The 16548-nt window shown below is 52.9% G+C and overlaps 1 protein-coding gene across 1 annotated transcript in view; it reads right to left on the reverse strand.

The window, feature by feature from the left end:
- Positions 1–4948: 4948 nt before the first annotated feature.
- THBS3 (thrombospondin 3) overlaps positions 4949–16548 on the reverse strand; it is a 55876-nt gene continuing 44276 nt past the window's right edge. Inside the window, exons 19-23 of the mRNA XM_073608795.1 lie at positions 15866–15914; positions 15122–15318; positions 13368–13540; positions 8265–8404; positions 4949–5327 (exon numbers count right to left, since the gene is read on the reverse strand). Coding sequence (XP_073464896.1) covers positions 5269–5327; positions 8265–8404; positions 13368–13540; positions 15122–15318; positions 15866–15914 — 618 coding nt within the window. The 3' untranslated portion in view covers positions 4949–5268. The remainder of the gene's footprint in view (positions 5328–8264; positions 8405–13367; positions 13541–15121; positions 15319–15865; positions 15915–16548) is intronic.

Consider the following 16548-nt stretch of genomic DNA (forward strand, 5'->3'; position numbering starts at 1 on the left):
CGGAACATACAGGAACCCCCCCTAGAACATACAGGACCCCCCGGAACATACAGAACCCCTCAGAACATACAGGACCCCCATCCCCCCGGAACATACAGGAGCCCCCTGAACATACAGAACCCCCCAAACATACAGGACTTTCCACCCCCCCAGAACATACAGGAACCCCCCGGAACATACAGGGCCCCCTCAGAACATACAGGACCCCCCATTCCCCCAGAACATACAGGAACCCCCAGAACATACAGAACCCCCTGAACATACAGGAACCCCCCAGAACATATAGGAACCCCATGTAAAATACAGCCCCCTGTAACATACAGGAACCCCCGAAACATACAGGAACCCCGGAACATACAGGAACTCCCAGAACATACAGGAACCCCCAGAACATACAGGACCCCCAGAACATACAGGACCCCCAGAACATACAGGAGCCCCTAGTACAGGACCCCCCTGGAACACACAGGAACTCCCAGAACATACAGGAGCCCCAAGAACATACAGGATCCCCCCAGAACATACAGGACCCCCACCCCCCAGAACATAAAGGAACACCCCAGAACATACAGGACCCCCCAAGAACATACAGGACCCCCTAAGAAAATACAGGACCCCCACCCCCCAGAACATACAGGACCCCCCAAGAACATACAGGACCCCCCCAGAACATACAGGATCCCCCCAGAATATACAGGACCCCCACCCCCCAGAACATACAAGACCCCCCCAGAACATACAGGACCCCCACCCCCCGGAACATACAGGACCCCCACCCCCCAGAACATACAGGAACACCCCAGAACATACAGGACCCCCCAAGAACATACAGGACCCCCCAAGAACATACAGGATCCCCCCAGAATATACAGGACCCCCACCCCCCAGAACATACAAGATCCCCCCAGAACATACAGGACCCCCATCCCCTGGAACACACAGGAACCCCCCCAGAACATACAGGAACCCCCAGAACATACAGGACCCCCCCAGAACATACAGGACCCCCCCAGAACATACAGTATCCCCCAGAACATAGAGGACCCCCACCCCCCAGAACATACAGGACCCCCCCAGAACATACAGAACCACCCGGAACATACAGGACCACCCGGAACATACAGGAACCCCCCAGAACATATAGGAACCCTTAGCACATACAGGATCCCCCCAGAACATACAGGACCCCCCCGATCCAGGATGGGAAAACTCCTTCAAATTGTATAGACAGTGTTCTTTTATTCCATGGGAGCCGACATTACAGGCTCAGCAGAGGCTGGACAGGAAGTAGCTGTGTGCCGGAAAATACTTCCACCCGGGATGAGAACTTTATGTCTCTTCTACCACTGCCAATCATTCCTCCATACAGGACACAGGAGGGTCACCTGATCAACCGACCGCCGTGGACTCCGAAAGAGATGGATTTTAGTGGATTTCTTTTTGCCTGGACTTTGTATTGAAGATTGTATTGTTATTGTTCTTGTCTGATAACGACTCCCCCCGCCCCAATACCTGGATCTTATCTTGACATGATCATGTATGCTCTGCTCTTCATTATTTGATATACTTTTTATCTCTATAGATATATATTTTATATTCATTTCTGCCCTAATGAAGGTGGCGTGGCTCTGAAACGCGTCAGTCTGTCCTCGTCATTGGAATAAACTCTGGATTTTATTACTATGGTGTGGCACTCCGATCCTTATCTCCTTCTCTGCAGGCAGCTCCATACATCTGATATACACCTGTCCCCATCCCCCATACCTGACACACACCTGTCCCACCTCCATTATACCTAATATACACCTGTTCCACCCCCATTACACCTAATACACACCTGTCCCATCCCCCATACCTGATATACACCTGTCCCACCCCCATTACACCTGATATACACCTGTCCTACCTCCCATTACACCTGATATACACCTGTCCTACCCCCATTACACCTGATATACACCTGCCCCATCCCCCATACCTGATATACACCTGTCCTACCCCCATTACACCTGATACACACCTGTCCCATCCCCCATACCTGATATACACCTGTCCCACCCCCATTACACCTGATATATACCTGTCCTACCCCCATTACACCTGATATACACCTGTCCTACCCCCATTATACCTGATATACACCTGCCCCATCCCCCATACCTGATATATATCTGTCCCATCCCCCATACCTGATATACACCTGTCCCACCTCCATTACACCTGATATACACCTGTCCCATCCCCCATACCTGATATACACCTGTCCCACCCCCATTACATCTGATATACACCTGTCCCATACCTGATATAAAACTGTCCCACCCCCCATACCTGATACACACCTGTCCCACCTCCATTACACCTGATATACACCTGTCCCATCCCCCATACCTGATATACACCTGTCCCACCTCCATTACACCTGATATACACCTGTCCCACCCCCATCACACCTGATATACACCTGTCCCACCCCCATTACACCTGATATACACCTGTCCCACCCCCATTACACCTGATATACACCTGTCCCATCCCCCATACCTGATACACACCTGTCCCACCTCCACTAGACCTGATATACACCTGTCCCACCCCCATTACACCTGATATACACCTGTCCCATCCCCCATACCTGATATACACCTGTCCCACCTCCATTACACCTGATATACACCTGTCCCATCCCCCATACCTGATATACACCTGTCCCACCCCCATTACACCTGATATACACCTGTCCTACCCCCATTACACCTGAAATTCACCTGCCCCCCCATACCTGATATACACCTGTCCCATCCCCCCATAACTGATATACACCTGTCCCACCTCCATTACACCTGTCTCACCCCTATTACACCTGATATACACCTGTCCCATCCCCCATATCTAATACACACCTGTCCCACCTCCATTACACCTGATATACACCTGTCCCATCCCCCATACCTGATACAAACCTGTCCCACCCCCATTACACCTGATACACACCTGTCCCATCCTCCATACCTGATATACACCTGTCCCACCCCATTACACCTTATATACACCTGCCCTACCCCCATTACACCTGAAATTCACCTGCCCCCCCCCCCCCATACCTGATATACACCTGTCCCATCCCCCATAACTGATATACACCTGTCCCACCTCCATTACACCTGTCTCACCCCTATTACACCTGATATACACCTGTCCCATCCCCCATATCTAATACACACCTGTCCCACCTCCATTACACCTGATATACACCTGTCCCACCCCCATTACTCCTGATATACACCTGTCCCATCCCCCATACCTGATACACACCTGTCCCACCTCCATTACACCTGATACACACCTGTCCCACCCCCATTACACCTGATATACACCTGTCCTACCCCCATTACACCTGATACCTGTCCCACCCCCATTACACCTGATACACACCTGTCCCACCCCCATTACAGCTGATATACACCTGTCCCATACCCATTACACCTGATATACACCTGTCCCATCCCCCATACCTGATACACACCTGTCCCACCTCCATTACACCTGATACACACCTGTCCCATCCTCCATACCTGATATACACCTGTCCCACCCCATTACACCTTATATACACCTGCCCTACCCCCATTACACCTGAAATTCACCTGCCCCCCATACCTGATATACACCTGTCCCATCCCCCATGCCTGATACACACCTGTCCCACCCACATTACACCTGATATATACCTGTCCCACCCCCCTATACTTAATATACACCCATGCTACCCCCCATACCTGATACACACCTGTCCCACCCCTATCACCTCATATACGCCTGTGCCACCCCACCCCCATGCTTGATCGACACCTGTCCTCCCCTATACCTGATATACACCTGTCCCACCCCCATACCTGATATACACCTGTCCCTCCCCCCATTAAATCTGATGTACACCCATCCCCCTCACCATTACACCTGAAGTACACCTGTCCCACTCACCATTACACCTGACGTACACCTGTCCCCCTCACCATTACACTTGACGTACACCTGTCCCCCTCACCATTACACCGGATGTACACCTGTCCAACTCACCATTACACCTGACGTACACCTGTCCCCCTCACCATTACACTTGACGTACACCTGTCCCCCTCACCATTACACCGGATGTACACCTGTCCCCCTCACCATTACACCGGATGTACACCTGTCCTACTCACCATTACACTTGATGTACACCTGTCCTCATCACCATTACACCTGACGTACACCTGTCCTACTCGCCATTACAGCTGATGTACACCTGTCCCCCTCACCATTACACCTGATGTACACCTGTCCTACTCACCATTACACTTGATGTACACCTGTCCTCATCACCATTACACCTGACGTACACCTGTCCTACTCGCCATTACAGCTGATGTACACCTGTCCTACTCACCATTACACCTGATATACACCTGTCCCCCTCACCATTACACCTTATGTACACCTGTCCCCCTCACCATTAAACCTGATGTATACCTGTCCTACTCGCCATTACACCTGATGTTCAGGTGTCTATTGACCTACAGAGGTGTTTGGAGCACCATCAGGTACCATCATTGCCAACCTGTATCTGAACACTGATGGGGAGTATGGGGGACCCTTTAGATAGACAGCAGCAGCTCAGCTGATTGGCTGTTGGATCATTTTAAAGATTTTTCTTTTCAAATGGTATTTTTGGTCCATGTGGCCGATACAGGATATGGCTTGCATGTCATGGACTGTTCCTGTATTATTAAAGACCCTCAGTGTTCCTCAAATTGGGCTACAGATGAATCGGAGAGCAGCCTAGAACGACCTGAACCTTCCCATCAGCTAAGGATTATGGGTAATATTCCAGCCACATCAAAGACCACCAGTGGCCAAACCCCGAGAAACTCCAGACATGGCACACAGAGGACACAACACCCGCTATAAAAACCTCCTGAACTTTATGAGATGGGATGAAATATTCCAGATTTTATGATACAACCGCCAGGCAGCCATAGGTAGAGGATTGTCCCAAAGTCACTTCCTTCGAATGTCCTACCAGAGAGGAACCATGGGAGGTCACACCTTCCCCACCAAAAAGGGGACAATGTCTGCTGAGTGGTCCCCGGTCACAGAGCTACGATGGGCCCCTCTGCCCAGTGTGGGGTCCGACCTCTTTTCTCAAAACGTGGAATCGGGATGCTCTGTGGACAGACGCTGGTGTGCAGAAGTGAGAAACTCTGTCAGATGGGGGCGCTAAACCTACTCCCGACTCTCCAACAGCATCTTCCTGTATGGTTCAAAATCTTCTGGAATCGTGTCTGTGGAGAGAGAAGATAGTTCAGTGCATGAAAACCACTGAAATTCTATACCTGATACACCTGTGATATACACTGTGCACACTCACCTGTATACCTGATACACCTGTGATATACACTGTGTACACTCACCTGTATACCTGATATACACTGTGCACACTCACCTGTATACCTGATATACACTGTGCACACTCACCTGTATACCTGATATACCTGTGATATACACTGTGCACATTCACCTGTATACCTGATATACACTCTCGCTGGTACACATGACATACACTGTGCACAGTCACCATTACACCTAATATACACCTGCCCCATTCATTGTTACACCTGATATACACCTATCCCCTCACCACTACACCTGATATACACCTGTCCCCCTCACCATTACACCTGATATACACCTGTCCCCCTCACCATTACACCGGATGTACACCTGTCCCCCTCACCATTACACCTGATATACACCTGTCCCCCTCACCATTACACCTGATATACACCTGTCCCCCTCACCATTACACCGGATGTACACCTGTCCCCCTCACCATTACACCTGATGTACACCTGTCCCCCTCACCATTACACCTGATGTACACCTGTCCCCTTCACCATTACACCTGATGTACACCTGTCCTACTCACCATTACACCTGATGTACACCTGTCCCCCTCACTATTACACCTGATGTACACCTATCCCACTCACCATTACACCTGATGTACACCTGTCCCACTCACCATTACACCTGATGTACACCTGTCCCACTCACCATTACACCTGATATACACCTGTCCCCCTCACCATTACACCTGATGTACACCTATCCCACTCACCATTACACCTGATGTACACCTGTCCCACTCACCATTACACCTGATATACACCTGTCCTCCTCACCATTACACCTGATGTACACCTGTCCCCCTCACCATTACACCTGTCCCCCTCACCATTACACCTGATATACACCTGTCCCACTCACCATTACACCTGATGTACACCTGTCCTCCTCACCATTACACCTGATGTACACCTGTCCTACTCACCATTACACCTGATGTACACCTGTCCCCCTCACCATTACACCTGATATACACCTGTCCCCCTCACCATTACACCTGATGTACACCTGTCCTCCTCACCATTACACCTGATGTACACCTGTCCTCCTCACCATTACACCTGATGTACACCTGCCCTCCTCACCATTACACCTGATGTACACCTGTCCCACTCACCATTACACCTGATGTACACCTATCCCACTCACCATTACACCTGATGTACACCTGTCCCACTCACCATTACACCTGATATACACCTGTCCTCCTCACCATTACACCTGATGTACACCTGTCCCACTCACCATTACACCTGATATACACCTGTCCTCCTCACCATTATACCTGATGTACACCTGTCCCCCTCACCATTACACCTGATATACACCTGTCCCCCTCACCATTACACCTGATATACACCTGTCCCACTCACCATTACACCTGATGTACACCTGTCCTCTTCACCATTACACCTGATGTACACCTGTCCTACTCACCATTACACCTGATGTACACCTGTCCCCCTTACCATTACACCTGATATACACCTGTCCCCCTCACCATTACACCTGATGTACACCTGTCCTCCTCACCATTACACCTGATGTACACCTGTCCTCCTCACCATTACACCTGATGTACACCTGCCCTCCTCACCATTACACCTGATGTACACCTGTCCCACTCACCATTACACCTGATATACACCTGTCCCACTCACCATTACACCTGATGTACACCTGTCCTACTCACCATTACACCTGATATACACCTGTCCTCCTCACCATTACACCTGATGTACACCTGTCCCACTCACCATTACACCTGATATACACCTGTCCTACTCACCATTACACCTGATGTACACCTGTCCTACTCACCATTACACCTGATGTACACCTGTCCCACTCACCATTACACCTGATATACACCTGTCCTACTCACCATTACACCTGATATACACCTGTCCTACTCACCATTACACCTGATATACACCTGTCCTACTCACCATTACACCTGATGTACACCTGTCCTACTCACCATTACACCTGATGTACACCTGTCCTCATCACCATTACACCTGATGTACACCTGTCCTCCTCACCATTACACCTGATGTACACCTGTCCTCCTCACCATTACACCTGATGTACACCTGCCCTCCTCACCATTACACCTGATATACACCTGTCCTACTCACCATTACACCTGATGTACACCTGTCCTCCTCACCATTACACCTGATGTACACCTGCCCTCCTCACCATTACACCTGATGTACACCTGTCCCACTCACCATTACACCTGATGTACACCTGCCCTCCTCACCATTACACCTGATGTACACCTGTCCTCCTCACCATTACACCTGATATACACCTGTCCCACTCACCATTACACCTGATATACACCTGTCCTACTCACCATTACACCTGATATACACCTGTCCCCTTCACCATTACACCTGATGTACACCTGTCCTCCTCACCATTACACCTGATGTACACCTGTCCTCCTCACCATTACACCTGATGTACACCAGCCCTCCTCACCATTACACCTGATGTACACCTGCCCTCCTCACCATTACACCTGATGTACACCTGTCCCACTCACCATTACACCTGATGTACACCTGTCCTCCTCACCATTACACCTGATGTACACCTGCCCTCCTCACCATTACACCTGATGTACACCTGTCCTCCTCACCATTACACCTGATGTACACCTGCCCTCCTCACCATTACACCTGATGTACACCTGTCCTCCTCACCATTACACCTAATGTACACCTGCCCTCCTCACCATTACACCTGATGTACACCTGTCCTCCTCACCATTACACCTGATGTACACCTGTCCCACTCACCATTACATCTGTACTGTAGGTTGGACCAGATAATGTTCTCTTGGGAGAAGCAAAAGACCCCAAGCCGTCCTCCTCGCATGGTTGTGTCTATAACAACTCCAGAATCCGCCACCAAATCTATTCCTTCATACAGCTTCACTCTGCAGGAGAAGAACAGATTCACTGAAAGAATATATTATATATATATATATATATATATATATATATATATACACTGTATACACCACAATCATGTCTATAGATTACCTCTCACTCTTCTATCCATCCCTCCATCTTTCCTTCCTTTCGTCCCTCTCTCCTTCCATCCATCCCTCCCTCTCTCCTTCCATCCATCCCTCCATCTCTCCTTCCATCCATCCCTCCCTCTCTCCTTCCATCCATCCATCCCTCTCTCTTTCCATCCATCCCTCCATCCATCCCTCCCTCTCTCCTTCCATCCATCCCTCCCTCTCTCCTTCCATCCATCCCTCCATCCATCCATCCCTCCCTCTCTCCTTCCATCCATCCCTCCCTCTCTCCTTCCATCCATCCCTCCCTCTCTCCTTCCATCCATCCCTCCATCCATCCATCCCTCCCTCTCTCCTTCCATCCATCCCTCCCTCTCTCCTTCCATCCATCCCTCCCTCTCTCCTTCCATCCATCCATCCCTCCCTCTCTCCTTCCATCCATCCCTCCCTCTCTCCTTCCATCCATCCATCCCTCCCTCTCTCCTTCCATCCATCCCTCCCTCTCTCCTTCCATCCATCCCTCCCTCTCTCCTTCCATCCATCCCTCCCTCTCTCCTTCCATCCATCCATCCCTCTCTCCTTCCATCCATCCCTCCCTCTCTCCTTCCATCCATCCCTCCATCCATCCCTCCCTCTCTCCTTCCATCCATCCATCCCTCTCTCCTTCCATCCATCCATCCCTCCCTCTCTCCTTCCATCCATCCATCCCTCCCTCTCTCCTTCCATCCATCCATCCCTCCCTCTCTCCTTCCATCCATCCCTCCCTCTCTCCTTCCATCCATCCCTCTCTCCCTCCCTCCCTCTCTCCTTCCATCCATCCCTCCCTCTCTCCTTCCATCCATCCCTCTCTCCCTCCCTCCCTCTCTCCTTCCATCCATCCCTCCCTCTCTCCTTCCATCCCTCCCTCTCTCCCTCCCTCCCTCCCTCCCTCCATAATTCCTTCTTCCATCTCTCCCTCCATCCATCCCTCCCCCTCTCTCTCGCAGCGGTCATACTATGAGCTCATCCCTTGTAGGGCTGGTGTTGGGTATTAAGTTGGGGGCCCAGCATAGGGGTCCCCCCAGGAACACACAGCGGTCCGGTTCCCAGAGGCCGGCCATTGTTCTCCCCTTTTCCATATGAAAGAGGCGATCGCTCTGGCTCCCAGCCTGACATTCCTGACCGCCATTGCGTTGCCGGGGTGACGGCGACAAGGACTGGCCGGGTTCAGCTTCCCGCTGATCTCATCGCTTCACTAAACAAGAAGAGGACGGGGGATTTTCTCATCTGCCCCTCCCCTCCCCCTCTGCGGGGGGCATTAACTCCTCACTGTCCTAATTCTGACCAATCTGAGCTTCATCTGATTAGAGAGTCAGCTCTGCAGCCCAGAAATTTCACCAGATGATCTGATCCCACCAGTGCTGAGTGCAGACCCCCTCACTCTCCATGTGGGGGCGCTACATGTCTGAGTGTGGTCAGAGCATTTCCCTGTTTTATCCGAAAAACACAAAACCTCCACTGGGACCCCCCAACACAGGTGACACACGGCGGTCCCCATTACACGACACCAATATCTGCCATAGAGGGACCACCAGATCCTCCTCTGTGGGAGCCCCCCACCTATCACACTCAGCCTTGGGGTTCTGGCCCCCGCCATCCCACAATGCACCAGTCCTTCTATTGGCTATTGAGGAGCGGACATTGCATTGTGGGATGCCGGGAGGGGCTCCTCGGGGGAGGGGTCAATCACTTCTATAACAGATTTGGTGTCATGACCAATCAGAAAACAGCTCTCCTCATGCTGGCTTCAAACGGCGAAGCATCACTACACCTGAACTGGGACCCCAGGGACCCCAGTGTCTTCAGCGACCCCAGTGTCTCCAGCGACCCCAGTTTCTATAACGACCCCAGTGTCTCCAGTGATCCCAGTGTCTCCAGTGACCCCAGCGTCCCCAGTGACCCCAGTGTCTATAATGACCCCAGTGTCTCCAGCGACCCCAGTTTCTATAACGACCCCAGTGTCTCCAGTGATCCCAGTGTCTCCAGTGATCCCAGCGTCCCCAGTGACCCCAGTGTCTATAATGACCCCAGTGTCTCCAGCGACCCCAGTGTCTATAACGACCCCAGTGTCTCCAGTGATCCCAGTGTCTCCAGTGACCCAAGTGTCTCCAGTGACCCAAGTGTCCCCAGTGACCCCAGTGTCTCCAGCGACCCCAGTGTCTATAACGACCCCAGTGTCTCCAGTGATCCCAGTGACCCAAGTGTCCCCAGTGACCCCAGTGTCTCCAGTGACCCCAGTGTCTCCAGTGACCCCAGTGTCTATAACGACCCCAGTGTCTCCAGTGATCCCAGTGTCTCCAGTGATCCCAGTGTCCCCAGTGACCCCAGTGTCCCCAGTGACCCCAGTTTCCCCAGTGACCCCTGTGTCTCCAGTGACCCAAGTGTCTCCAGTGACCCAAGTGTCCCCAGTGACCCCAGTGTCTCCAGTGACCCCAGTGTCTCCAGTGATCCCAGTGTCTCCAGTGATCCCAGTGTCTCCAGTGACCCCAGTGTCCCCAGTGACCCCAGTTTCCCCAGTGACCCCTGTGTCTCCAGTGATCCCAGTGTCTCCAGTGACCCAAGTGTCCCCAGTGATCCCAGTGTCTACAGTGATCCCAGTGTCTCCAGTGACCCCAGTGTCCCCAGTGACCCCAGTTTCCCCAGTGACCCCAGTGTCTCCAGTGACCCAAGTGTCCCCAGTGACCCCAGTGTCTCCAGTGATCCCAGTGTCTCCAGTGACCCCAGTGTCCCCAGTTTCCCCAGTGACCCCTGTGTCTCCAGTGACCCCTGTGTCTCCAGCGACCCCAGTGTCTCCAGTGACCCCAGTGTCCCCAGTGACCCCTGTGTCTCCAGTGACCCCAGTGTCTCCAGTGACCCCAGTGTCTCCAATGACCCCAGTATCTCCAGTGACCCATGTGTCTCCAGCGACCCCAGTGTCTATAATGACCCCAGTGTCTATAACGACCCCAGTGTCTCCAGTGATCCCAGTGTCTCCAGTGACCCCAGTGTCTCCAGTGACCACAGTATCTCCAGTGATCCCAGTGTCTCCAGCGACCCCAGTGTCTCCAGTAATCCCAGTGCCTCCAGCGACCCCAGTGTTTTCAGTCACCCCAGTGCTCCTATGCCTTCAGTCACCCCAGTGCCTCCAGTGACCCAAGTGTCCCCAGTGACCCCAGCAGTGCTTCTGTGACTTCAATGTCCCCAGTGCTCCTATGCCTCCAGTCACCCCAGTGCCTCCAGTCACCCCAGAGTCTCCAGCGACCCCAGTGTCTATAGTGACCCCAGTGTCTCCAGTGACCCCAGTGTCTCCAGTGACCCCAGTATCTATAATGACCCCAGTGTCTATAGTGACCCCAGTGTCTCCAGTGACCCCAGTGTCTCCAGTGACCCCAGTGTCTATTGTGACCCTGGTGTCTCCAGCGACCCCAGTGTCTCCAGTGATCCCAGTGCCTCCAGTGACCCAAGTGTCCCCAGTGACCCCAGTGTCTCCAGTGACCCCAGTGCCTTCAGTGACCCCAGTGCCTCCAGTGACCCCAGTGCCTCCAGTAACCCAAGTGTTCCCAGTGATCCCAGTGCCTCCAGTGACCCAAGTGTCCCCAGTGACCCCAGTGTCTCCAGTGACCCCAGTGTCTCCAGTGACCCCAGTGTTTCCAGTGACTTCAGCGGTCCCAGTGCCTCCAATGGCCCCAGTGACCCCAGTGCCTCCAGCGACCCCAGTGTCTTCAGTCACCCAGTGCTCCTATGCCTTCAGTCACCCCAGTGCCTCCAGTGACCCTAGTGTCTCCAGTGACTCCAGTGCCTTCAGTGACCCAAGTGTCTCCAGTGACCCCAGTGCCTTCAGTGACCCAAGTGCCTCCAGTGACCCCAGTGCCTCCAGTGATCCCAGTGTCTCCAGTGACCCCAGTGTCTCCAGTGACCCCAGTGTTTCCAGTGACTTCAGCGGTCCCAGTGCCTCCAATGGCCCCAGTGACCCCAGTGCCTCCAGCGACCCCAGTGTCTTCAGTCACCCAGTGCTCCTATGCCTTCAGTCACCCCAGTGCCTCCAGTGACCCTAGTGTCTCCAGTGACTCCAGTGCCTTCAGTGACCCAAGTGCCTCCAGTGACCCAAGTGTCCCCAGTGACCCAAGTGCCTTCAGTGACCCCAGTGCCTCCAGTGACCCCAGTGCCTCTGTGACTTCAGTGTCCCCAGTGCTCCTATGACTCCAGTGAACCGAGTGCCTCCAGTGACCCTATGCCTCCAGTGACCCGAGTGCCTCCAGTCACCCCAGTGTTTCTAGGGACCCCAGAGTCTCCAGCGACCCCAGAGTCTCCCGTGACCCAAGTGTCTATAGTGACTCCAGTGTCTCCAGTGACCCCAGTGCCTCCAATGGCCCCAGTATCTCCAGTGACCCCAGTGTTTCCAGTGACTTCAGCGGTCCCAGTGCCTCCAATGGCCCCAGTGACCCCAGTGCCTCCAGCGACCCCAGTGTCTTCAGTCACCCCAGTGCTCCTATGCCTTCAGTCACCCCAGTGCCTCCATTGACCCCAGTGTCTCCAGTGACCCCAGTGCCTCCAGTGACCCCAGTGCCTTCAGTGACCCCAGTGCCTTCAGTGACCCCAGTGTCCCCAGTGCTCCTATGCCCCCAGTGCTTCTGTGACTTCAGTGTCCCCAGTGCTCCTATGACTCAAGTGACCCGAGTGCCTCCAGTGACCCCAGTGCTTCTGTCACCCATGATAGCCCCCCAGCCCCCCCCCATATCTAATTGTACAATCTGGTTTGGGGAACACTATAAGGGTTGATAAAGTAAATTGTACAATGGGAGTGTAAGGTGTGCGGTCAGCGCTTGCGGTCCTGATGAAGGTGGTTTCCCGTGCTGACCTGATATAGCCCACCTGGGGGCGATGGGAGAGCTGCCAGCGGTATGACGTTTTGTCCTTCCAGCCCACGTTCCGTGGATCCTTCCAGAGCAGGCGCACCTGGTCAGTCGTGTGTCCCGTGTTCCACAAGGCGTTCCTCAGCTGCTCCCCGGGACCCGTCTTCGACTTCACCGCCTGGAGGGGAGAGGATGGGGGGGTGAGTCCAGACACCAGCAATATCTACTGGGGGGGGGGTACTGGGTGATGGGGGGTTGTTGGGTAAGGAGGGATTATTGAGTGAGGAGGGATTATTGGGGGGGGGGTGATTACTGGGTTGGGGATTATTGGGTGAGGGGGGATTTTAGGGTGGCGAGTTTATTGGGTGATTGGGTTAGGGGGATTATTGGGCGAGGGGGGTTATTGGGGTTGGAGGATAATTGGGTTGGGGGGGTCATTAGCTTGGAGGGATTATTGGGTAAAGGGGGAATTATTGGGTTGGGAGGATTATTGGGTGAGGGGGAATTATTGGGTGAAGGGGGATTATTGGGTGAGGAGGGATTATTGGGTGAGGGGGGATTATTGGGTGGGGGGAATTATTGGGTGATGGGGGAATTATTAGGTTGGGGGGGGGGTTATTGGGTGAGGGGGGATTATTTTGTAGGGGGGAGGATTGGGTGATGGGGGATTATTGGGTGATGGGTTATTGCGTTATTATTGGGTGATGGGGGAATTATTGGGTGATGGGGGAATTACTGGGTTGGGGGGTTATTAGGTTGGGGGTAATTATGGGGTTGGGGGGTTATTTTTGGGTGTTGGGGGAATTATTGGGTTGGGGGTTATTAGGTTGGGGGGGATTATTGGGTGAGGGGGAATTATTGGGTGATGGTGAATTATTGGGTGATGGGGAATTATTGGGTGATGGGGGGATTATTGGGTGATGGGGGATTATTGGGTAAGGGGGGAATTATTGGGTGATGGGGGGAATTATTGGGTAAGGGGGGAATTATTGGGTGATGGGGGGATTATTAGGTTGGGGGGATTATTGGGTGATGGGTTATTGGGTTATTATTGGGTCGTGGGGGGATTATTGGGTGATGGGGGAATTATTGGGTGATGGGGAATTATTGGGTGATGGGGGAATTATTGGGTGATGGGGGAATTATTGGGTGATGGGGAATTATTGGGTGATGGGGGAATTATTGGGTGATGGGGAATTATTGGGTGATGGGGGAATTATTGGGTGATGGGGGAATTATTGGGTGATGGGGAATTATTGGGTGATGGGGGAATTATTGGGTGATGGGGGAATTATTGGGTGATGGGGGATTATTAGGTTGGGGGGATTATTGGGTAAGGGGGGAATTATTGGGTAAGGGGGGAATTATTGGGTGATGGGGGAATTATTGGGTGAAGGGGGAATTATTGGGTGATGGGGGGAATATTGGGTGATGGGGGAATTATTGGGTGATGGGGGAATTATTGGGTGATGGGGGATTATTGGGTGATGGGGGAATTATTGGGTGATGGGGGGAATAATTGGGTGATGGGGGGAATATTGGGTGATGGGGGAATTATTGGGTGATGGGGGGATTATTGGGTGATGGGAGATTATTAGGTTGGGGGGATTATTGGGTGATGGGGGATTATTGGGTAAGGGGGGAATTATTGGGTGATGGGGGAATTATTAGGTGATGGGGGATTATTAGGTTGGGGGGATTATTGGGTGAGGCCACAGATGCAGCCCCCAGCCCCCCTTGGCACACTCCATTGACTGACCTTCAGCTGCAGGCCCGGCTCTGCCACGGCACGGAAGGGCGTGGCCTGCCAGTAGGTTTGCTCGGTTTGCTTCCACATCACCACGTAGAAGCTGGCACTGTCCTGGTAGCTGAAGATGAAGCCGGCGTAGTCGTCATCGGTGATGGTGTTGACATGGAAGGTCCCCTCGAAGTCCACGCCGTTGAACGCCGTGTACCCTGGAGAGAGAGGAGAACCGTTATCGACCAATGAGGAGGACTGGACACCCCTCCGCCATAGAGCACCGCCCCCCATCTCATAGACACTCATAGGACTGAAGCCATTGGATGTGGATGGCAGCCAGGCACTTGGCATTTTTTTTTAGGAGAAGGTCAGTTTCCTTTTACTGCAGACAATTCCATCTCATAATAATAAATATCATAAAGTGAGCGGATTTCTACAATTAAAACTTGATTGTGGAAGGATCGGGGTCGGGGGAGGAGTTGGGGGTGGGGTCAGGGTCCCCGTTGCTAGGAGAAGTAGGGAAATCACCGGCCGTGTTATTCTCAGGATCTGCACAGTGATCGCATTTTACCGTTCCTCTCTGTCTATACAATTCATCCCATAACTGATCTCAGCAGTCGTTCAGCAGGGTGCAGACTGTACTATCTGACATATACTATTGCCATGGCTGTAGATGAGAAGTCCCCTCAGATGTGACGTTCCCATACAATCGTCACACACACTATGAACATACTGACTGAGATCCGGGAGGACGATACCCACCAACCGCCAGTCCGGGGTCACTGTTCATTGTCTGGACGATCTCCATCCCCTGCCGGGAGAGAATCACCATCAGTACCGAGAACCTACCTCACCGGTCACATGACATGAGAGACACACACCTAATGGGAGGCCCTCTGCACACACTCAGGTATAGGGGGGCCCTCTGCACACACTCAGGTATAGGGGGGCCCTCTGCACACACTCAGGTATAGGGGGGGCCCTCGGCACACACCCAGGTATAGGGGGGCCCTCTGAACACACCCAGGTATAGGGGGGCCCTCTGCACACACTCAGGTATAGGGGGGCCCTCTGAACACACTCAGGTATAGGGGGGCCCTCTGCACACACTCAGGTATAGGGGGGCCCTCTGAACACACTCAGGTATAGGGGGGCCCTCTGCACACACTCAGGTATAGGGGGCCCTCTGAACACACTCAGGTATAGGGGGGCCTCTGAACACACTCAGGTATAGGGGGGCCCTCTGAAAACACTCAGGTATAGGGGGGCCCTCTGAAAACACTCAGGTATAGGGGGGCCCTCGGCACACACTCAGGTATAGGGGGGCCCTCTGCACACACTCAGGTATAGGGGGGTCCTCTGCACACACTCAGGTATAGGGGGGTCCTCTGAACACACTCAGGTATAGGGGGGCCCTCGGCACACACTCAGGTATAGGGGGGCCC

The sequence above is a fragment of the Aquarana catesbeiana genome, linkage group LG13 (genome assembly GCF_042186555.1).
Source record: "Aquarana catesbeiana isolate 2022-GZ linkage group LG13, ASM4218655v1, whole genome shotgun sequence".
Classification (NCBI taxonomy): domain Eukaryota; kingdom Metazoa; phylum Chordata; class Amphibia; order Anura; family Ranidae; genus Aquarana; species Aquarana catesbeiana.